The 22,695-nt window shown below is 38.3% G+C and overlaps 1 protein-coding gene across 10 annotated transcripts; it reads right to left on the bottom strand.

Annotated features, from left to right (window-relative positions):
- Positions 1-1,442: 1,442 nt before the first annotated feature.
- On the bottom strand, positions 1,443-22,324 carry LOC131307293 (ubiquitin C-terminal hydrolase 12-like). Of its 10 annotated transcripts, none has more exons than XM_058334425.1 (32): positions 22,080-22,324; positions 21,756-21,828; positions 20,577-20,721; positions 20,334-20,491; positions 16,851-17,116; positions 16,536-16,754; positions 16,346-16,454; positions 16,135-16,250; positions 15,037-15,135; positions 13,347-13,456; positions 11,860-11,934; positions 10,919-10,997; positions 10,656-10,802; positions 10,478-10,558; positions 10,266-10,385; positions 8,913-9,035; positions 8,155-8,232; positions 7,984-8,072; positions 7,667-7,775; positions 6,448-6,516; positions 6,261-6,371; positions 5,890-5,945; positions 5,566-5,743; positions 5,389-5,490; positions 5,224-5,295; positions 4,963-5,028; positions 4,549-4,614; positions 2,935-3,021; positions 2,666-2,779; positions 2,478-2,552; positions 2,295-2,381; positions 1,443-1,955 (listed from the first exon to the last, which is right to left on the bottom strand). In XM_058334425.1, exons 1-32 carry the CDS (start codon positions 22,107-22,109, stop codon positions 1,914-1,916), a joined length of 3,351 nt encoding a protein of 1,116 aa, XP_058190408.1. In that variant the 5' UTR covers positions 22,110-22,324; the 3' UTR covers positions 1,443-1,913. The 10 variants fall into 10 exon arrangements, with proteins under 10 accessions (XP_058190408.1, XP_058189736.1, XP_058189811.1 ...); XM_058333753.1 differs by having other exon boundaries at positions 2,666-2,785; positions 20,577-20,727; positions 22,080-22,323; XM_058333828.1 differs by having other exon boundaries at positions 2,666-2,782; positions 20,577-20,727; positions 22,080-22,323.
- Between the last annotated feature and the right edge of the window lie 371 nt (positions 22,325-22,695).

Genomic DNA, 22,695 nt, shown 5'->3' with positions numbered 1-22,695 from the left:
GCACCCAATACTTACCCTTGAAAGTATGCCATGAGATTCACCCCACAAAAACTCTTTGAATGCGCAATCTGTGCCACCCCCAAACTTCCCCTCACATGGATGGCGATCATGTGAGCATTCCCATAGAATCTCTGAAAAATGCTCCACGAGAGGTTGAAGAGTGGATATTCTACGTGACGTACGATCAAGCCTCATGTGGTACATAACTCACCGACTATTGACACTTCTAGATTTGGCCAACCCATCCACTCACGACATCGTGGGGCTCCTCAGTATTATTCTTTAGACTCATCTTCAGGAGACAGAGAGTTCAATTATGGGGAAAGCATTGATAATAAGGAGATTTGACTCGCTACAGTGGGTAATTGGGTTTCTTTTTAGGTAAAAATACTATTGCAATCACCTAGGATTTGTCAAATAATTACAAAGGATAATAATCTCTTAAAAATGCTTGCAGTAGTCTTTTTATGTTGTATGCAAAAGAAGAATTAAAAATAAAATGCAAAAACTACTCCAGATTCTGAAACTACGTCCCTATCTCTCAATTACAAGAACACATTCTAGTACGGAGTACTATATTGTTTACCGCGTTCTCTTTCCAAACGTGCAGAAATTCAAAATAAAAACCTCAAAATGTGAAAATTTGCCTGTCAAACACCCCCGTATTCTGATTATTTTGCTTACTTTGTGTTTTGCAAATAACGAATGATAGCCGAGCAAACCTTCAATCCTGAGATTCAACCTCTTACACTTTCAACCAAGTAGCAATAACGATAATGCCATATCTAGCGTTAGTGAAGCTAACAGAAACGGCATGTAGCTCAAATGAGATTTTAGGGGGAACATAGTAGGGCTTTGGTAAAAATGCAAGAGATCACAGTAAAAATTGGTTAAAATAGAGAGAAACTTATACAGCTCTTGACTAGACAAAATAGTGGCACTGCCACATGACCTAAGAGTATAAAAAAATGCGTTGATGCAATTCTATGTTATGTGGGGCACATGCACATCGAACGGCTACGGACATATCTTTGCCACGATCTGTATCCGGATATTTCAGTCCTACAATCCGGACATTTTGTTTTTGCAGCGCTGTTTTCAGAGTTTTAACTATCACAATCAGTCGGTAGAAGAGAGTCAGAAGTAAAGTTGAGGTAAACATGAAAGAATGTTGGGTCGTTTAACTCTCCGTTGTTGATGCACATGAAATGGGAAACTTTCTTAGGAATGACTGTTCATTTTTGCACCCCAACCACACTAAAGCAGAAAATTTTGCTTTATCCCTTCCATTTTTCATACTCCTTTCATTTTTCCACAAGAAATCCTGAACCACTACTTGCAACCACCTACAGCAATGCACCCCTGTGAAAATATATGATGATATTTGATCTCTCATCATGAAGAAACCAAAATAAATTTGGACGAAGGGATACAGTTTGGAATGAAGGGGGGTAAAAACTAATGTGAAGGATATATATATTGCATTCTAAACAAAACTATGCAAATACACTCCCTACATACATGAGAATCGGAATCAGCAGACCCTTCCGATAACAATTTGGAATGAGGTGCCCACCAAAATGAACTTTTACAAAATCCCAAGAGGATACCCAGAAAGCAACCCCACATTTCCCAAACATATGAACGAGGGAAAATGGCAAGCATGCACCCAAACCATACCCTGTATTAACTCCCTAGTCCAAAATCTCGTTTATGTACTGTCGGAATACTACTACACTGTAGATAGGATGCCACCAACCAATCACCCACAGAGGGAACTCCGTTGAACAAACGGTAGAAAAGATGAGGGAGTGCTTAGTACCACACACACCATCACCATGTCAACAGTAGCTTTGGTACTTCCAAAATGGCATTTCATTTGTACAGAGCAATGCGCGGCTTTAGTTACTACCCTAGTTGTATATCTTCACTGCCTTCTCAAATGTGTGACGATTCTGAAAAATTGGATGATGTCAAAATCAAGCAAATGGATTAATGCACATAAAGCAAGGGACTGCAGAAGTTTAAGGGGCTTCCAAGAGATCTCAACTTTATGACTTACCCTAAAACTAATATCTTGCCACAGGTAAAAAAAAAGAAAAAAAAAAAAAAAGGGGAACCAAACAATGCTCTTGAGGAATATATAACCAAAAGTTGGCATCCTGATGTCCCGACTTAGATTATGGTATTTACCAGCAGTTGTAGTGCCAATCACGTTAACTCAGCAACAAAAGTGAGGTACAATAAACTCATAGGACGTTGACAAAAAAAAAAAATTGATAAGGCACAAGTACCTGATTAGCTGCATAAGCCCTTTTAGGAGTATTATCAGAGTGTTCCAATCCCAGATACTGATCCCAAGCACCATAAACATCTCTTCTCTGTGGAAAGATGATTCATATATCAATCCAATACAGCTTTAATAAACAAGCCACATTGGTAACTTTAAGAAGACAGGAAAGGGAAGAAATGCGCACATGAAACCGGCCAGAAACCACGTCAGAATCTTCAAGATACTCTGGTCGACCAAGTGAGAGAAATGCAAATTTCCACTGGCCAAGAGAAATTACAAAGAACGCAAGGTTTCAGCAGAAGTAAGTCAAAAGAGAGAGAGAGATAGTAGATTAGGATTACTTGGGCGACCGTTCACATGGAGTAGATGTACCTTGGCAAATTCCTCATCTGGAACCTGCAATTTCTTCTGTACTCGGACTTTGACCTCAGCTAAAGTCTCACCTTCATGGATAACCAAGAAAAAAGGCTCCCCAAAGTTCTGAATCTGCTGCTAAACAAGGAGAAAATTAACACTACGAAAATAAAGTCCTATGAGTTTGTTAGTGTTCAGCCAACAGCATAAACTAATCCAGCGATGCAAAAAGAGAGAATACAATGATCAGGGTGCCTATATGAGAAGGTTGTTTACAAATTAGTTACCATCTGATTTTGAGCGGTCTCCTTCGTGAAGTGGTACACATGAATTAACCGATCATTATTACCAAGGTTTTTCTCTTCTTCTGGAACCTGCAAAATGTTGAAACATAAGGTGGTAAATAACCTAAGTTGGACGCAAATTCAGATGCACATTGCTTTTTAAACCAAAATATAAATTTGCATAGTAGACAAGTTTGCAAGGTCCTTTTTATGATTTACACTATTTCTTGATGTCACCCAAGTAATAATCATATAAGCTCCAATGCAAGGTCAATATCATTAGACTGGTAAACCCTTTTGGTATACGCAATGGTGGCGCCTCAAACTCAAGTTCACCGCCTAGTAACACTGTAAAAGAACTTCAGATAACAAATTAGTAATCAGTTACAACCCATGGAACCAGATTTGGTTTAAGAAGCAAAAAGGAAGTTGTGGGAGCTGGAACAGGGAGTTAGGAATTCAAATGTTCTATTAACTTGCAAAATGTCTATATATGAAGGCATGCTCAACATACATAAACATTTTTCTTTGTTTCGGTATCCACCTTTGTTTGTTGGGAGGGGATTGGGTTTTGCAGTATTAAGTCCAAGAAATTTCTAAGTGGTTGCACGGGTAAAACAGCTGTTTCAACTGAATTAACCAATTCAGGGTTCACAGTCCATTAGAGAAACGAAACTAGAGGCAGTCAGGTCTACCCTACACAACACCGCACGTTTAACCATCTGCCTAAGAAGCACAAACACTTCTGGAAACATGCTGTGTCGAACACCAACTACACTCAAACACTCCCAAAAGCATGTTCAACACCTCTTTATTGCGTGATGAATCGAACAAATGAATTCATATCAATTTGTGAAGCTACCAAACACGTCCTATGTGATAGACCAGTTCAGAATAATAATGTTCTGCATTCTTAAGGACGCAGCTATATTTTTAAAACCTCTATAACATGAATATATCACATGATTCACATGTTAAAAGTTCAACTGTTTTGGACTACTTAGAATGCAAGTTGTTACGTCAATGATACCTTGATGATAACTTGTGAAATATATGCCTTTTCATTAAGTTTGTATTGTGTAGTATATATTTCACTATCCTTGAATCAAGTACCGTTTATAGGACATACAACAGAACCTATGAATATATAAATGTGTCCCAGACATCTGGAAGCGTATTAGCTATATGCCTTTTCATTAAGTTAGTATTGTGTGTGTTCACCCTCCTTTAAAGAGGGTGAAGATTATCCTCCTTGTGATTGATGAAAATTGTGTGAGTCTCACCACAAACTAACTCATTATTACCAAAAAGTGTGTTGATTTTGTGGACCCTACACAATTTTTACGGAGGGTAATGTTCACCCAATTTAAAGGAGGGTGAACAAAATTATTATAATTCACTATCCTTGAATCAAGTACCGTTTATAGGACATATAACATAACCTATGAATATATAAATGTGTCCCAGGCATATTGTCTACTGCAGTTTTCAAAAATCACATCTCGATCCATGTCTGTGCTACTTAATCTTGTGATGCAGGAGCATAAAGCTAATACGCTTCCAGATGTCTGCCAAACGAGAGAGAGAGAGAGAGAGAGAGAGAGAGAGAGAGAGAACCTCTTCTGCGCGTAATGTCCAATACTGATCATTTATGTTTTCTATCTTCTCATTGACAGGAAAAATCTGCAAGTAAAATGATGGCAAAATTAGATGCGAAACCAGCATGGACTTAAAGATGCCTCTGAAAGCCAGAACTGCAATTACACCAAGGCAGGTCAATGAGAGCTTAGAAAGCTCAAAGCTGCCCCCTCCTCAAAGTTATGAACTTTTTACAAAATATTGAAATCTAAGTACATTATTGTCGTGGGAATGATCAGTGATAAAGTATCAGAGAAGAGCTTCAGATGACAACTCATAAACGATATGACACGACAAACAAAGCCAACAGTTCCACTTTAATTGTATTTGTATTCATCCAGAAAAACAGAAGAAAAAGAGACCCACTATAGCCATGCAAAGATGAAGCTAAACCTTATAAATCTTGTGGTAAAAAACTTCAAGCAATCTGAGTTCTGCATCCGGATGAGACAACTCAACCTGTTTAAACAATGCAACTGGAATAAATACAAGCAACCCCATCTTAAATAATACCAAATGAGTAGAATAACTACATCACGATATACTTTCAAGAATTAAAACTTTTTTTTTTTTTTTTTGAACTGCAACAACTAACAGGTGCTAGAAGCTCCTATTTGTTAAAATCAATAGCAAGATTATAGTCCAGTGTATTACCTTTGTCTTAAGCTCATTAATAACATCACCCACGGTGCTTTGTTTTGGAAGTCTAATGGTATGAACTGACACCTAAAAAATTAAGATAACAATGGCAAGTTTGGGTAAGGGGAATAAAAAGTGAAGGTAATAAAATGAAAAGGATGATTTGTTCTGCGTACTCACTTCCTCTTTTGTAGCATGGTGAAAAGCTACTTTAAGTGTTTTCAAACCTTGTAACTCTGGCAGAGGTATGTCCAACACTTCATAGTACAATATATCAGACGTCTGTCAAAATTCAACAGAAGTTTAAAATTCAAGGTTCTCACACTCCATTATACACAGGACCAAGTTACGAATTACCTGATTGTAGTGGACCAGCATATCTGACAAATGGTCCACCCCGCGGTACTTAATAGGCTGGGGTTTCGGTTGCTGAGAGTAACAATTATGAGATGTAAGCCTGATTTTAGATGGATCCTCCAAATCAAGATGGCGAGCTACTTGTTCCACAACATCATCGTATGTATGAAGCTTTGACCTTGCCATTCATCATTTGTTTGAGTAAGAAAGTGACCAACTTAACTTTTTCATTGGCTGATTATGTTTAATGGATATATCCATATAATGGAAAGAAAAACAAAAAGATGAGAAGATTGTGGGTGAATACTTCAACTATTCACTTACAACTCTAGACAGAAATCATCCTCTCTTGGCTTTTCCAGGGCTCGAAAGTGAACCACCTGCAAAACATGAACATGTGAATATTGCAAGACATAACTTATCATTGTGATATTTTTGGTTGGTTATAAAAGAATTCTAGCTGAAACACAATAAACAAGCATGCATAACTGCCATATTTTACTAAATGGATCTAATGGTTTCATTGCAGTTTATACTGCAAGAAGTAGAAGTACTCCTATCATATAATGAGGATCGATATGGAATTGGGCCTAAATATTAATATATGATAACTGAACCACCTGCAAAAATGAATTTTGAATTGTACCGAGATCTTAATATACAATAAGTTCTGTAGGAATTTAAAAGAAGAATACCTGGCGATTGTGTACATATTCCAAAAATGCAGGAACATCTTGATAGCGGAATTGATCCATACTTTCAGCTGGAAGAGTTTTTTGAAAACAAACTATATCCCCATCTTCAAGCTACACACAAGCATTACAGATGCGTCAATAAAAAATACCTCGATAGAGTAGAGCAGTACATCTTGATGACATATACCTGGCAAGATCGGAATGTGAATTTCCTGTCAATTGGTTCACACATGACGTGGGGCTCATACTTTATCTCCTGAACAGAACAGTGCCTGAGTTAAGGTGCTTTTGGAAACAGCAATGCTGGACATGTAAATTTTTATGCACAAGGGTAGCCAATGCAAAGCATGGAATGAAGAGTAGGTTTAGACTGAGAATTTCACCCAAGCGGCAAGTTCAACATGAGAATGGAATTTGGAAACCAGCTTTCGGTTTCGAGCAGAATTCATGTCACTAGCTTTTGGTTTAAACTTTTGTTCCATATCTTGGTTGTCAATTAACGAGCTTCTATAAAATAGCAGTCCATGGGTGATACTCTAGCAATTTTGGAAGGGTTGTAATTGGTTTTTGCTAAATATTAATTTCATATCCAGATATCAGTCTCATCCTTAAAACACATGCGGTGCTTTAGGGTTTGCTAACCCGTCATCATCCTCCTAGTTTCTTCGTTGAGTGATTGGTTGGTCTTCCCTTGTTTCAATTGACAAGTCCCGTACAAATATTTTGAACTGTCAAGTTAGAGTGATTCCCCTTACGCAGGTACCATAAGGATCTCTCTATAATGTCTCCATTAACAAAGAATTAAGCTCGTGAGAATTGGACGATGTATGCATGTCAAATTTGGCTTACCCCTAGTGAGGTCGAGCTCATGCAAACCAAGCTAAATTGCAGCCCTCCTAAAAGACAATCCGCAACTACCTCTCTTCAACCTTATTCAACTCAAAAAACATTCCTTTGCAGTTTGCAACGCTGTTTGAAGCTTCCTAAAGCTGCCCCACACCACCAGGAGGCAGACTAGTGTACAATCACTACCAACATCAGACATCTAAAAAAATACCCCTCCTTTCTCTCCCTAACCAGTATACTTAAAACGTGATGAAATGGTTTAGAGTTCAAACTATTCACCCAATTTGGGATGACTAAGCTTGTCCGACCCGCATGCAAGGGGGGAGAGAGAGAGAGAGAGACCATAAAGTGATTCAGAATTTACGTGCAATGCTAACAAGGACTAGGCACGATACTACAAAAGAAGTAATTGTGTGGTGAAAATTAAGCTCGTAAACGCAAAATCTCTTCATCAGGAGCATAGCCAGACATTTCATTTAGATTCATTAAGATCCATAACCATCGTACAGCAGAACTAGGAACTGATATTAGAAGAAACAATTGTGTGATGGAAAACAAACCTCATAAAGGTCAATCTCTTCATCAGGAGCATAGCCAGCCATTTCATTTAGCTTCGTTAAGATCTCCACTGGCTTACTCGTAGACTTCACGAAAAGCCTCCCAACGTAACTGGGAAAACATAGAAACAAACATTGGTCAAATGACATGGGAGGTTTAGGGGGGCCACTATTTTAGTGGTATTTTGAGAGCAGCCACTTTGTGCATATATTGCCAAAGATTAGGTCTGTCTCCAATCATCCCCCCATACCCCCAATGATTGGGGACCAGATGGGTTATGTTATGTTGTTGTTGTTGAAGAAAATGACCAAATAACTACCGTAGCTCTTCTTTCTCAGGATCATAAAGCTTAAAAAAAAGCAAAATATCATCTCTTGTCTTGTCAGGAGGAGGAATAGGCCGTAAATCCTGAATGATAAAGCAAAGCATTGGTAAAACTTGATGAGGAAAATTTGGAGCTATTAAACCTATATGGGGGCAATAACATTACCAGTCCAAGCTCCACTTCTAGGAACAACTTTAGTTCTGCATTATTAACTTTATTGGATACCTCCCTCAATTGTCCCACCTGCAAAACAACACAAGGCATATTTGAATTGAGGAGGGCAATATATTTTCTAATGACCACAATACGTATCAGCATGACCCCCCTACTGTCTAGGTCTCTAGACAAAATGACAAGGACTGCATGGTACAAGGAAACAGAAGCCCTAGATAGATCTTTATGCAACCAAAATGTAATAAATGGATATAGTCCAACAGTACATCAAGCATTAGCATCTTTATTCACACTTTTAAGACTTCACAAGAAATTTGATCGATGGTATTTATGCCAGTAATACAAAATGGAAAACCAAGAAATATTGAACCCAATTCAACAAGAAGAAAGAAGCTTTCCTCCATCACAACAGGATGTGAAACTCAAATAAAACAACAGATCAAAACCCTTTAATATATATAGAACCAATGTCACAAATTATCTTGTGCGGCTGCTCCCCAAGTGGAAATGCCTTCAACAAAGAATTCTTTTGAATCAAATGTCATTGATCATATACTAACTAGCAATAGAGCAAGAAAATATACTGGAGATGAGCATAATTAGGTTTCGGGTGTATGCATGTAGAGCTATAAGGACGGATCAAGAGATTGGTTGGTCAAATGTAGAGGCAACAGTCCTATAACAAATAAGGTCGAACACCATAATGACTATCAAGCATTTGAAATATAGGAAGAACAGAAGATAATTACAGTTTGCATTTCCTCTACATGGGTTAAAGGTCGATTAGGACGATATGTATGGTTTTGACGCTTTGCCCACAGCCAAAAACGCTGAAATTGCACAGGTACACCAAACTCTTTAGCAACCTCCTCCTGCATGCAAATTCATAATTAGACACAGAAAAAACACAAAAGCATATCGCAGCTCTAACTTGGTAACATGAAAACTAGGTAACAATAAAAGCGAGTATTAAAATAGTAATCAATTATGATGCACAGACACGGACACAGGAATTCTAAAAAAATAGGGACACGGACACGGTGGGGCCGCGGGGACACGTCACATGTATATTTATTTAGGGCGCTGCTATTCGCAGCCCTCTATTTACTCTCATAGCCCGTTAAAAATTTTCAATTATACTCGACAGTTAGTTACCGAAATTGAGATATATTTTCGGTATCCAATTACCAAAATATAATATTTTTTTCAACAGATGTTTACCGAAAATGCATGTTCGGCAGTTGTTTACCGAAAGTTGAACATATTTTCGACATGTAGTTACCGAAATATAATCTTGTTTTCAACAACAATTTACCGAAATGTTATTTATGATTTTCAACAATCATTTACCGAAATGTAGTGGGCTACGGGAGTAAATAGAGGGCTGCGAATAGCGGCGCCCTTTATTTATTTAAATAAATAAATAATTATAGTTTGACACCCAGAAATTTTTAAAAAATTACAATTTGGCCCCGAATTTTTTAAAAAATACAGTTTGACCCCCAATTTTTTAAAAATTACACTTTGGCCCCATAATTTTAAAAAAAATTACAGTTTGGCCCCTGTCATGTCCCCAGCCGTGTCCCCGTAAAAAAATTAAATTAACTTATAAACATGTCCCCATGTCCGACATTGCGATACTTCGACCTCTAGAGGTGTCGATGCTTCTAATCATACAACAGGTCTGCACTCCTATAACAAAGATATTAATATTGAAGCGACAAGAGCAAGATTAAATAAGTATGGTACATAAACCGATGAATGCGGAGTGATCACTAAAAAACCCATCAGCAATATGGGTCTTACCAATGCAGTGTGCTGGGATGGATTAACTAGTATGTATAGAAGAAGCTAAAGGAAGTCACGAAAACCATTAGAGGAGAAATCTGACATTCACATATTCATAAGATATATACTTTTTGCGACTAAAATCTGCTAATTCAGAAGACAGACAAAGAAATAATTTGAAGTTTCAAATAGAATGTTAATAGTTCGTGGGTAGTTAGGATTATATTGCATGATTTATGCTCTTCCTAGAATCATAACCAGAGAGAAAAAGCTAGAACACAACAAATAGACGAAATCATATACCAAATTAGCACCTTGAAAAGTTCAAAAGGCATCTGCTTCTGAATCCTGAAACTTCTAACTTTGTCATGATCCACAAGATCAAAATATATATCCCTTCCAATCTGCTCTACAAGGTCTTCATCGCGTGCAACCTAAATGCATCACAAAACTGTTCAGTAAGGAATCGGATTTAACAGTAACGCCAAACATTAGGCTGTTTTCAAACAAGGTTGGTAGCAGCGACCTTAATAATAGTATAAAGGTGAGCCTCGGCCTTTTCCTTTTTCTTGACGTCTTTTTCCTCTTGCTCTCTCTTCAACCTTTCCTGAGACGTGCCATTAAATGCGTCCAAGCCATGATTAAATGTGTCCAAGCCACGTTATATAAAATAAAATTGAGTATACATAATACCAGCATCTTACCCTAAGATGTTCAGCAATATCCTTCTCATCCACATTACAAACTATTTTGTCCTTGTCACTTTCACGTATGTACACCAACATGTATGCATTTGAGTACTTTGTGAATTTAAAGGGAGTATTATTGAACCCAGGGTTTGTCTGAGGCAACTGTCATAATGAAAGCAGGTAAGAAAAGGTTAAGAACAAAAAGTTAAGAAATATGAGAAAATCCATGATACGAATAAGGACCAAAAAGCTGCCACCAAATATAGTCAAGATATGACCTCTTCTTCACCGCCATACTGCTCCTCTAAAGCCCGCTTTATATCTTCTTTTGTCACACGTTCATCATCAAACTTGTACCTGGACAGCAAATCAGAATTTACTGTACAATGAGAAACTGCAGAAGATGAAAAGGTCGACCATAAAAGTGATGTAACATGCAAACTTTTTCTCTAAGTTTCCATGATTACTTCACAAGTTAATAAATCTCAAGAAAATCAAAAAATTATGTTTAGATAATTTAGGGCTATTAGGAAACCAAGAAGAATGCAATTTGACAGGGTTCACACGATGATTGAGAATTTCATGAACAACAGATGTCTACGTATTTAGTAGTACAAAACCATAAAATCAACCAGCTGAGCTGCCCACCAATTAGCTGGTCTCAAATTACTCATCAAACTACTAATCTTTGCAGGCAAAACTTGCTAATTGCTCAGGGAAAAAAAAATCAAAGCAAGACCAAGAAAGGAGATTCAAGAATTCAAGCTGAAGTGTTGTGGTGCACCGGTCAGATTCCAAAGTAAAGTTGTGTAACACAGCAAACAATGGATGGATCTTATTGCTCATGCACTATGTTCCAAAGTCAAACTCTGAAGACTAGGAATAGTAATTACTCCATTGCCAGCACCAAAGTTAACTTTAAACCATGAATCTAGCAAACAAGCCTTATGGACTTAAATAGATGAGAGATACACATGGAGAAGATAGAAAACAGAATTAGAACATTCTTGATCCCCAACCAAACCAACCAGAAGAAATAATATTACTCATAATGTCATTACCTCTTCCAGAAAAAAGCATGCAAGTATCTATGCCAGGAACTCACTAGCCGAGACTGACTGATAGTCCCATAAAAGCTCAAATATAGTAGATCACAAACACATAAGGGTTTATATGAATAGTTCATCTGTGTGTGTGCATCTGAATATTGAAGGCATACCATTGGTCAGTAAGAGTTGGCCTTATAAAGGCATAATAATGTCCACCATGCACCCCACCGCTGTGTACTAAAACACTGCAAACAACACAAATTTGTTAGAGCGAAACAAAATTCAGGGGCTCATAGACAAAAGGACAGTAAGATTATAGATATGCATGTAATCAAGTACAGATTTGTATGCCACATGTTGAATTTTTTCTTTTGGCTGAACGACAGTAATGACAATCATGTTTTAAAACCCGGACCGGACTGGCCGGTTCAACCGGTTCAACCAGCACTTCCTCTGGCCTGGCTCTACTCCGAAACCAGCATATTTCAAAAACCGGTCCCTAAAGACAAAACCGTTCAAAATTACCGGTTAAACCGCTGAACCGGAAGAACCGGAACTGGGTCAGTCGATCCAGACCGGAAAACTTTTCAACTAAAAAAAGACTTCCAAGCACGTGATCACGCTAGCCCAAGCACGTGGCTGTCAGTTTCGTCTAAGTTGTGGCAATATGAAACCTTTTATAGGGGGAGGAGCTGCCCATAGTTTGAAAACCCACCGATGTGGGATAGAACAAAAGTGTCCAGATTTCTATATGCTCATTCTAATTAATTAAATATTTTTAATATTTTAAAAATATATTTATGACATCACGGTTCGATTCTGGTTCGACCGCGGTTGGACCAGTGACCCATCTGCCCGATCTCTTTTCTGGTTCACTCACCGGTCCGGTTTTCAAAACATTGATGACAATAGAAAAAACACGCATGCGTGAAAAAAAGACCACCAACAACCGCTACTGGAAGGAACCTGCAATTCGCAGAGTAGGGTGGGGTTGGGGGGGGAAGGAAAGGAAAGCTCTCCTTAAGCTAAAAAACTAAACATCCCTGTAAATTTAGTCACAGAGCCACAATTAAATCAATAATACAGCATTGAGTTACAAGCTTTAAATCTAAGGCCATAAATGTGACTCGTGGCATGTAAAAATTGCACAACCGCTTTCTTAGGTGATTAAACACCCATGGTACCATTGTACAGATTGTGTTCTTAGTCAATCACACAGGCAAATACAGACGAACCTGACGAGTATACACACAAGGAAACTCTGAAGCTTCAATAATGACGTTAAAATCAATACTATAAACAAGAATATGAACTAGGAAATCACTAAAGCTTCAATTCAGATGTTCAACAGAAATTATAAATATTATCAGGTGACCAGAATAAAATGATGCGTCATGGCCCCCATGAATAGTCCATCGACTACGTACATGCCACAAGTCCAAGGATGAAAAGAGTCTCTATATAAGCCCTGTATGTACATGTATTATAGAGTCACAGTTCAACCTTGTTGAAAGAAAAACATGCAAACTTACCGATCATAACAGCATATCAAAGACAACTATTACCTACGCAAGATACAGATGTAATTACCGCTATCAAGTTAAGCTAGGTGATTTATTGACTATAAAGTAGATGGCATAACTAACATTTGTATTACCTGTGAAGCGTGTAAAGGTTTCGAACATTCCTATTGGCATCCGGTGACAAGTATTTGCCATCCTCTCGGTCAAGATCAAGTTGCAGAGGGAACTCATAACGGTCATTAATCTGTAGACATGAAGCCAATAGACATGATGACTACCAAATTACTTAAATCAACCGTTTAGTTTCATTCCCTAACCGAAGTTTCTCTCAAAAACAGAGACGTGTGAGTTGTATAAAGCAATAGAGATTCGTGAGTTGTATAAAGCAATAGCCAGTAACTTGATAACTCAGATTTTACTAGGTCATCTAGATGATGGCTAAAAATTACAAATCGAAAGGTGTATGCCAATGTAAGTAGACAACTATCTACTAACAACAATGATACAGCACCAGTATTCTACTGATGTCAGCATCGATAACACATGGAGTCAAACAAAAATGAGACTGCATCAGTACTCCGCAGAGTAATGCATTTGACAGGTAACAGAGTAACAGAAGTTCATGAGACTTGCACAAGGCAACTGCAACAGCTTTTTTAAAGGTTATAATGCCCAGAATAAGGATGAATTTGTAACCCAAAAAACGCTGAAAATGCTGTGATTTATGAAGCAAAAAAAGGAGTAAATTATTGTATAAGAGCGTGATGGAACATAGCGTAGTTATATTCACACAGACATGGATATGCTCTGATATGGCCGGATACTTGTCAGATACAGGAAAAAGTATCTGAATTAATTACATCTTTCGTTCACTGTTCTAGAAGCGCCATTGATATGGGAATGACATCTTCAGCTCTTCACTGCATTTGGTCTCCGTCAGGGGGGAAGGGGGTTGTTCAAATTTGTACATAACTGTTTTATTTTACATCACATGCACTACCCATTGAAACCCTCATTTCTTTTTCAAATGGCTACAAAATTAGTTCTGTTACTGAAAGACTCTCAATCTCTTGAAGAAATCAACACCCAGCAATGAAGAATCCATTCTGACGAAGAATCCATTCTGACGAAGAATCCATTCTGACGAAGAATCAAGCTTCCACTCTCAAAGTACGAAAAATCAAGCTTCACTATTCACAAAGAATACTCTCCCTCCCTCTCCCTCTCCCTCAAGCCTAAGTTACTCATAGAAGCTATGCTTGATACAAGACTAATAATTGGAAGCGTCTTAATTAATTTCCTAAATATATCCTCGCCACAACAGCCCTTCATTTAATATATTTTACCGTATCCACGTATCCAAGTTTCATATGCGTACATGCATATTAAGAACATAACACAATATCAGTCGTTAACACAATTCACTTATTCGCCATTGAAAGATAGAAGAAAGAACAAGGTGACTACTACGAGTCGTTATTTTCCGCACATATTGACGCATAATTACCAAATTCCATGACTCCAACAAACTTAGCTTTACCAAACCAGTCATATTCAGGGCTAGAAGAACCATTATCATGATTCATGACAGTGGTGAAACAATGATGTGTTCAAAGTTTTCTTTAACAAAACGGAAGGGAAAGAAGCAGAAACTGAAAATAGAAGCGCTTGCATGCAGGTAAACTCTATCTCGAGGTTAGAATCCTTTTAGCTTTAAGATCTATTGTATTCTCATTCTAGACCATGTATACAGACAGCATATACCTAAGTCTGCAGAAACCCAAAAGCAAGCAACAGGACGGTAATTGTTTTCAAACTGCTGACCTTAACCATAGTGTCCCGCATAAAATCATATTCAAACCGCTTCAGCTGAAGTTGAAGGACAGGAGGGAAATCAATGAATAAGACACCCTTTTTAGCATCCTGAAATGGTCAAACAACACGCAAGATACTCTCAGCCGAGATGAAGGAAAGAATGACAGCACAAAATTGAGATGATGTAACATCAAATAACCAATAAAAAAATAAAACGGTAATGTCCAAACAGACGGTTATGCCTGCAGACACATTTGCCTGTAGGTCAAATAACCAATGATGTGACGTGAATACATTTTCAAAGTGGGATTGATGTGACGTGTCACGGTCATGTCCAAACAGACGGACTTAGCAGATCCTATGTTACGGTTGGTGGAACTTTGACCTACATCTCTTGCCCTGCAGGCAAACGTGTCTTCCCACTTTGATGACGTATTCACGTCACTGAACAGCAACTATCCCATAGTATGCCAGATTCTTGTATTACATTATGACATGTATACATGCGGTTTCACATCATTTTTTTAAGCAGATTGAATGTTCCAATTCTCAATTCAAAAGAAAAGGATTTATTCAATTCGGAAACACAAAACAAAACGGGCAGCAGCAGGAACTCAACCAAAAGTTTTGCCTACCAATGATGGATTCCCTAAAAAACAACCACCTAGACCTACTCAAAACAAGTATCCCATGAAAAGGTGACTTGGGGATTACAGTATCTGAACAGATGCTTGTTTGGTGTGATGCAGGCACTCCCTAGGAGCATCCAGAATAACAAGCGAAAAGTGTTGCTTTCTGTTCCTTCGGCTTTGATGTGGACCAAATAGGAGAATGCCACAGAAGGGCATTTGATGGCTTTGAATAGCCCATTTTTACACTGACAGTTTTTTATTTTTTGTCTAAATGTTGGTTCTTGGGAGGTATTTTGCTAACCAATTTCTAGACTTAGCCAAGTCTATTGAGCAGATTGAGGTATAGGTAATGTAGCTTCTTCAATTTTCCTTGTACGCCTTTTTTGATATACACATTGCTTAACCCCCCAAAAAAAATGGTCTTGCTTTAACTACAAGTGCACCCCTCCCCAGCAAAAAGGAGATGTCAACCTACCTGCAAGCCATGATGTTCCGCGTGATACTTGTTGTCACCTTCAAGACGTTCAACCTCAACATACTTATCGAAGGATGCATAAACATCACGGCAACCTTTGACATCAAGCTGAAGGTCTACCATCCACAGGCATACAAAACTTGTTAGATGCAAGCACAAGAATAACCATAAATCTATCTATCCTAATACTGGCAAATCAATGAAATACTACCATAAAATGACTCCTTTCTAGTAGATTTGTAGTCCACATTGATGCATTCTATGTAGTTCATATGGTGCCCTTCAAATAACTGCTGTATAGTACCCTCCACAACAGTTCCCTGTCGCAGTATCGAATGAATCAGAGTTGAAATAAGTGCCAGAATTCAGAGGAAACCAAATACAGGACTCAAGCTTCATACCTTCATTTTGTCTTCAAGCTTTTCGCAGAGAACCCTATTAAGTTCTTGCACGTCATGCTGCAAGAAAGAGTCATATGTGTCCCATCCGAAGGATTTGGTAAGCTCCTTTGTTGCAACACTGCTATCACTGTATTGGAGCTTGTAAAATAAACTCTGTAGAGCCAGAGGGATGCTTGCAGAGGGTAAATCATTCTCAGTTGTGGGCATGTGATACACGGCCTGAAACACAATCCAAATTATTATCTTCTTTTCTCAATAACTTCACACAAATAACGTATAATCAGCTATATGCAAAGTTGGAGGACAACAACTAACCTTCCTAAAGTAAGGAATGTGATATTGCGTCTGGAGGAGAGAGTTCATGTAACAAGTTGCTCCTTGGTTTTTCAATCCCACAAAACCAGTCTCCTTCTTTGAGTCATATGACCAATAGTCAACAACTCTACGAACAGCAACCTCGGCTTCAATTATGCATGTATCATTCACAAGATAACCTCTTCCATGATCATACAGTTCACCAAGAGGCATAAAAGATGTGAAACCCCAATCACTTTCCCGGGCATTGAACTGGTGTTGAGTGTCTGCAGAATGCAGAATGAAAGGTTGTAATAAAATTCCGCTCAAATCCAAGAAAGATTATTTTTGTCAGTATGGATGCATCAGAAGTCGACACCTGGCTACAAACTGGGATAGTCTGCAAAACAGTTCCAACTCTTTCCCAATACTTCCCAAATAAATTCTTGTCAGTTTCTCCAACCTCCTTGCCACATAAATGGGCAGAGTGAAGAGACTCACCAAGCAATTTGGTAGACAAGAAAGAGCATTATATATTATAGCGGCAGCAGCCAATTTAGAAAAATCTCTTCCACGTGGCCAATCTTTTCTCAAAACTTTCTTTACCACATCCCAAACTGCTGTGTTCTTGTGGAAAGATCAGGATGCATTACCAATGGCCGAAAGCCACAGCACACTAAACCCACTTTTCCCGACTACTCAATTAAATTTCTAACCAAAAGTTGATCCGTAGAATGTATACCCTGAGCTGAACAAGGAAGCACATTCATTGGAAACAATATTGCTGGAAAAGTAATTTTACATGAAATTTAGGCTACATATATGATATCTTCCTATGCAATTACAAACAGTAAACAACAAATGTTTAGCATGGGTATTGAGTCTCCTAGAATGGTGTTTTCGAGTAAGATGAAAGTTGACACCAGTCTTTTGACTCTTTTCAAATCATTCAGGGCCAACTGCCATTACCCCACATTCCCCCCAGAAATTTCCCGTTCACCCACAAAACCTGTCACTTGCCCACTGCAAACCCTGCGAATTTCTATTTTGCACAGGTATGGCTTCCTACCTTTTTACGTACTTCCGTAACGAATCTATATACACACCATATATATGTAGTCACCAGTCACTTTCTCCTCTTGGCTTAGGCCTCGCAGAATCCTTTTGCCAGGTCTTTACTTTACCTCTTTTCGTACTCTTACTTCCTAATTCATGCTTCATTTTTTTTTCTCTTTGGCATCATTGTGTGTAGTCTACATGTGTCTTACTTCACCTAATTCATGCTTCCTTTTTTCCTCTGTGGCATCATTGTGTAGTCTACATGCTTCCTACATGTGTCATACTGTTTTTAGTTTTTAGTGAAGTTTTAGTGTAGCTTCAGTTACAGAACTAAAAGAACATTTTCCCTTTTTCTTATTTTCCAAGTAAGGCTAAATAACTTCCCACTTATTTCATGTCCTTGTTTGTTATCCCGGTTTCGGTTGCAAAAAGGTTAGAGAAGATTCAAAGAGATTTTCTTTGGAAAGGCGTGGGGAAGAATTCAAGTATCATTTAGTTGATTGGAATACGGTTTGTGCTCCGATTAGAGAAGGGGGTTTGGGGTGTGAGGCGTCTAAAGTTGTTCAATCAAGCATTGTTGAGCAAATGGCTTTGGAGATTTGCGTGTGAAAGGGAGAGATGGTGGAGAACAGTTGTAGTAGCCTAGTACGGTAGTGGGTGGGGAGATTGGTCATCCCTTAATGTGAGACTGCCTTACGGGGTTGCCCTTTGGAGGGGTATTATGAATGGTTGGGATGCTTTTGAAAAAAATATTCATATGGTGGTTGGCGATGGGATTAGGGTGAAATTTTGGAAGCATTTGTGGTGTGGGGATGTCAGTTTGAGAGAGGCTTTCGCGAGTATTTATTTGTTGGCTTGTGATAGAGATGCAAGCGTCTTTGATTATCTCTATTTTCAGCATGGGCCCCAGTTTGGGATATTCGTTTGCGTAGGGAAGTGTGCGATTGGGAGGAGGTTGCTTTGATTACTTTGCTTTCAAGAGTGTATGGTATTCAAAGAATAGGTGAAGGTGAGAACGAGATGCGTCGGAGTTTGTCTAAATCAGGATCTTTCAGGGTGAAATCTTACTATCAAACTCTTTGTAGAAGGGTTACTTCTTCCTTTCCGTGGCAAGCAATTTGGACGACGGCGGCACCATTAAAGGTGAGTTTTTTTGTATGGTGCGTGGCTAAAGGAAAGATCCTTACTTCAGATAATTTGATCCGAAGGCAGCAAATTATTGTGAACTGGTGTTGTATGTGTAAAAGGGATGCGTAGACATCAATCACCTTCTTATTCATTGTCAGATGGCGTGGGAGTTATGGACTTTGGTACTTACTTGGTTTGGTATGCAGTGGACCATGCCTAGGAGTGTGATGGAACTATTAATTGCTTGGAAAGGTGCTAGAGTGGGAAAGAGAAGGAAGCGAGCCTTCTGGACAATGATTCCTCTTTTGCTTAATGTAGTTTATATGGCGAGAAAGGAATTACAGATGTTTCGAGGGGGTAGAAAAGCCCATGTTTAGATTAAAACGTTTTTTGGTGAATAGTTTGTATTGTTGGGACAAGAGAGAATGTAATCCCATCTCTTGACTAATTTTTAGACTGGTTTGAGCTTTTCCACTCTTTGGGGAGTGCATAGGGCCTTTTTGTATTGTGGCCTCTTTTTGTATTTGGGTGGCAATCCCTTTTTATATTTAATTATTTACTTATCAAAAAAAAATTCAAAAATGCATAATACTACTCAAAAAAAAAAAGCTCTAAATTGTTTGCTTTTGTTACTATCAGGAACTGTAACAACATTGTAAATAGCAAAGGTACTACTCCCGCCATCCCATTTTGATAGTCCCCTACTAAAAGACGTGCAAAAATAAACTAGTTTCGTAGATCACTTTTCGAGTATCTTCAGACCAAATTAAAGATCTCGATTAGTTCTTTAATTTGGTGCGAAGAAAATCAAACAATTATGAACGGAAGTACTTTATTTTTTATCCGAAAATTGCACGTTTTTCGTAGGGGGCTATCAAAATGGGACGGAGGGAGTATATCACAAAAGGAACTAAATGAATAACTAAAATAATGTTTGCTTTTATTATGACTAGAGGCCGAGGCACACGCAATGCGTATGCAAGTCGAAAATGCGCAATAGCTTCCTCCTTATTGTTTGTTTCATCAATTTTTGACAAACTATCCAATCTTCAACCTGCACACGCATCATGTGTGCCCGGCCTCTAGTACTAATAATATCTAAGACATAAGAACGGTTAATAACTTCTGACTGCTAGAGAGAATCCCACAACCATGAAAGTATTTACTAAGAAAAATAAAGGTTGTTGGATAACACCATAGTCCATAGATAACATGCTTATTCCACTTACCAGAACTTTAATTTTCATGTTAATTAATGTATAAGTAGATTTGCATATTGGGCTCAAAACAAGTGCAGAACAGAGGCGAATAAAGTACCTTTTCTCACTGAGTACTTGGTCTGAACTTGATTTACAATGGCCAAGCTAAATTGTGCATATCTACTCCACCCATAGGGTAAATTTGCTGAATCTGCAACATCCAAATACATGGACAAATGCTCGACGTTGTTTCCCTTCGGAAAGATAAGAATACGCCTGACCAAATAATGCGAAGAGATCAATTGATGCCAGAAAATAAAAAACACAATATAACCAATTAGGGCGAGGAGATAGAAGATACCATCTATAACCACCAACGACAAAGGTTTCAGAATAGAGCTTCTTTGTATTCAACCTAGAAAAGTTCTCAATCGTCCATGTGAATCTCGATGTTTGGGGATCCTCCGCTTGCTGATTGTCAACAGCATTACCTGTCTCTGCTTGTGCTACAGCTAAGGATTATTGAAAAAACAAAACAATCAGATACCAAAATGCTTCTTATCAACTATGCATTAAAGCAACCCAATGTAGTTTTACTTGCTTTCTTTTTACAAACTAGAATCCACTAACTTGGAACAAACTTTTTGGTCTGCTAGTATGTTGCAGCTAGACTACCTTCCATTATGGTTACCATATAAAAACATAATGGAAAATCTATATCATATGTTTGACAACTTATCAGTATGGGTTGACAATAAAATCAACTAAACGAGATTATCTTATTCGGTTAGTCGGTTATGGTAACTAGGCTTCAAGCTCCAAACAGGAAAATCGGAAACAATAAGTGACTAAACAAAACAACACTTATACAATATACAGTATTCCTTTTTACAATTTTGTTAAAACCATAAGTACGTAGAGTTTCACACGTATTAAAATGTACGGACTATATTCACTCTTCTGAGTACACTACGTTCCATTCTTCATACTTCACTTTCTGAATGAAGTTTTGAATTGAAGTTCTGAATAACGATTATTTCTTACTTTTCAATATAAAATAAGTGATTCTGAAAGTAGAGCAAAGCAATACCGCATGATCAATGGCTCATTGTATCTCATGCAATAACAACAAAGCACGCGGAGTTGGAGTCACTTGTCATTGATGTCGAGTCTCAATACTCTCAATAATTTCTAAAAGTCAGATTCTCCGATTACGTTAAAGAGTCAGGACTACATCAATTTCCAAACATCATCCTGCAAATAAAAAAGATCCTAGTTTGCCCCTGCCCAGTTTAATCCCAGTTTAGCCCCGAATTCAAATTTCTAATGTCCCTAAGAATTGATGTCATTCCCTTCCTTTAATTCTCTAGGCAATCAACTTAATTTACACAAGATAAGTCTACGAGCACTTGCCCAGAACAATTGGCTCGTTCGCACCCCATTGATAGACCATCCTGTTTATTAATCCCACAAATAAAGAAACCATAAATACTAACTAAATAGTCCATGCATCTGTACATAAAACCAGTGGCATAATCACCTTCCATGGGCTGGGGGCCCTCCACCACCAAATCCGTGTGCGGGACGAGCATCTCCTCGTCTTCTTGCTGCTGCTGCCAGAAAAGAAAAAAAAAGAAGGGAAAAATAGTCACAAACAGTTCTGGATCCAATTGCAAACCAAACCCTAACGATCACAATCACACGCACCCTAGAATCCCCACGCAACATGTTTCAGTCCGAAAGCAACTGAAATACGTACAATAATATAATAATATGCACGCACGCAAAAGAAACCACGATTGTTTATACGTATGCACAGAGAGAGAGAGAGAGAGAGAGAGAGAGAGGGAGGCGGGCGACGTACGTCGATTGGGGCGGGAGTCATGACAGTCATGGGTGGGGAGGAATTAGGGTTTCGTCCCGAGCTGAGTATCGAAGGGAGGAGTACCCTGACCGTTTTAATCTGGTATGAGGGCGCTGAGGATAATTTGGAGCGAAAGAGTGTTCTTGTAGAGAGAGAGAGAGAGGGTTTGGAAACTTTTGCAAAAGTGCAAAAGAGATCGCCAGAAACCGGGTCGGCACAGGAAGGTCTTGGTCTCTCTCTTCTTCTTTTTTTCTTTTTTTTCTTTTTTTTTTTTCGGTGGAAGGGTATTTGCGGAATACTAATTGGGAAACGGGCAGGGCAATAGGAGCGTAAATTCTAGTAAGACCCGCAGAAAGTTCTCTTGCCTTACATCTCAACCATTTATTTTTATACAATTTGAACTACTATTAAAAACACTTTTAAATGGTGAATATCACATGAATGAACATATGTATGTGTTTGCGAGATTTGGAAAGTTTGTCAAAAAAATCAGTTTTGGAAAGTTTGCCAAAGAATCTTGTAGGATAGGTCCGAAATCTGAGTGGACAAATATCCCCTTAGAGAATAGATGTGCCGGAGAGGTTAGAATAGCCTATGGAAAGGAATGAGAGAAGTG

Source organism: Rhododendron vialii, chromosome 1a (assembly GCF_030253575.1).
Source record: "Rhododendron vialii isolate Sample 1 chromosome 1a, ASM3025357v1".
Classification (NCBI taxonomy): domain Eukaryota; kingdom Viridiplantae; phylum Streptophyta; class Magnoliopsida; order Ericales; family Ericaceae; genus Rhododendron; species Rhododendron vialii.
This window is presented reverse-complemented; position numbering and strand designations above follow the sequence as displayed.

Bases quoted from the DNA above. Each gene is read 5' to 3' on its own strand.
- LOC131307293 (XM_058333753.1), bottom strand. From the start codon at position 22,109: ATGACTGTCATGACTCCCGCCCCAATCGAC. The intron at 16,251-16,345 runs GTAGTATTTCAT...TGTGGATGGTAG, and splicing joins TAGAAAGGAGTCATTTTATG to ACCTTCAGCTTGATGTCAAA. The intron at 5,744-5,889 runs GTAAGTGAATAG...ATGAATGGCAAG, and splicing joins GATGATTTCTGTCTAGAGTT to GTCAAAGCTTCATACATACG.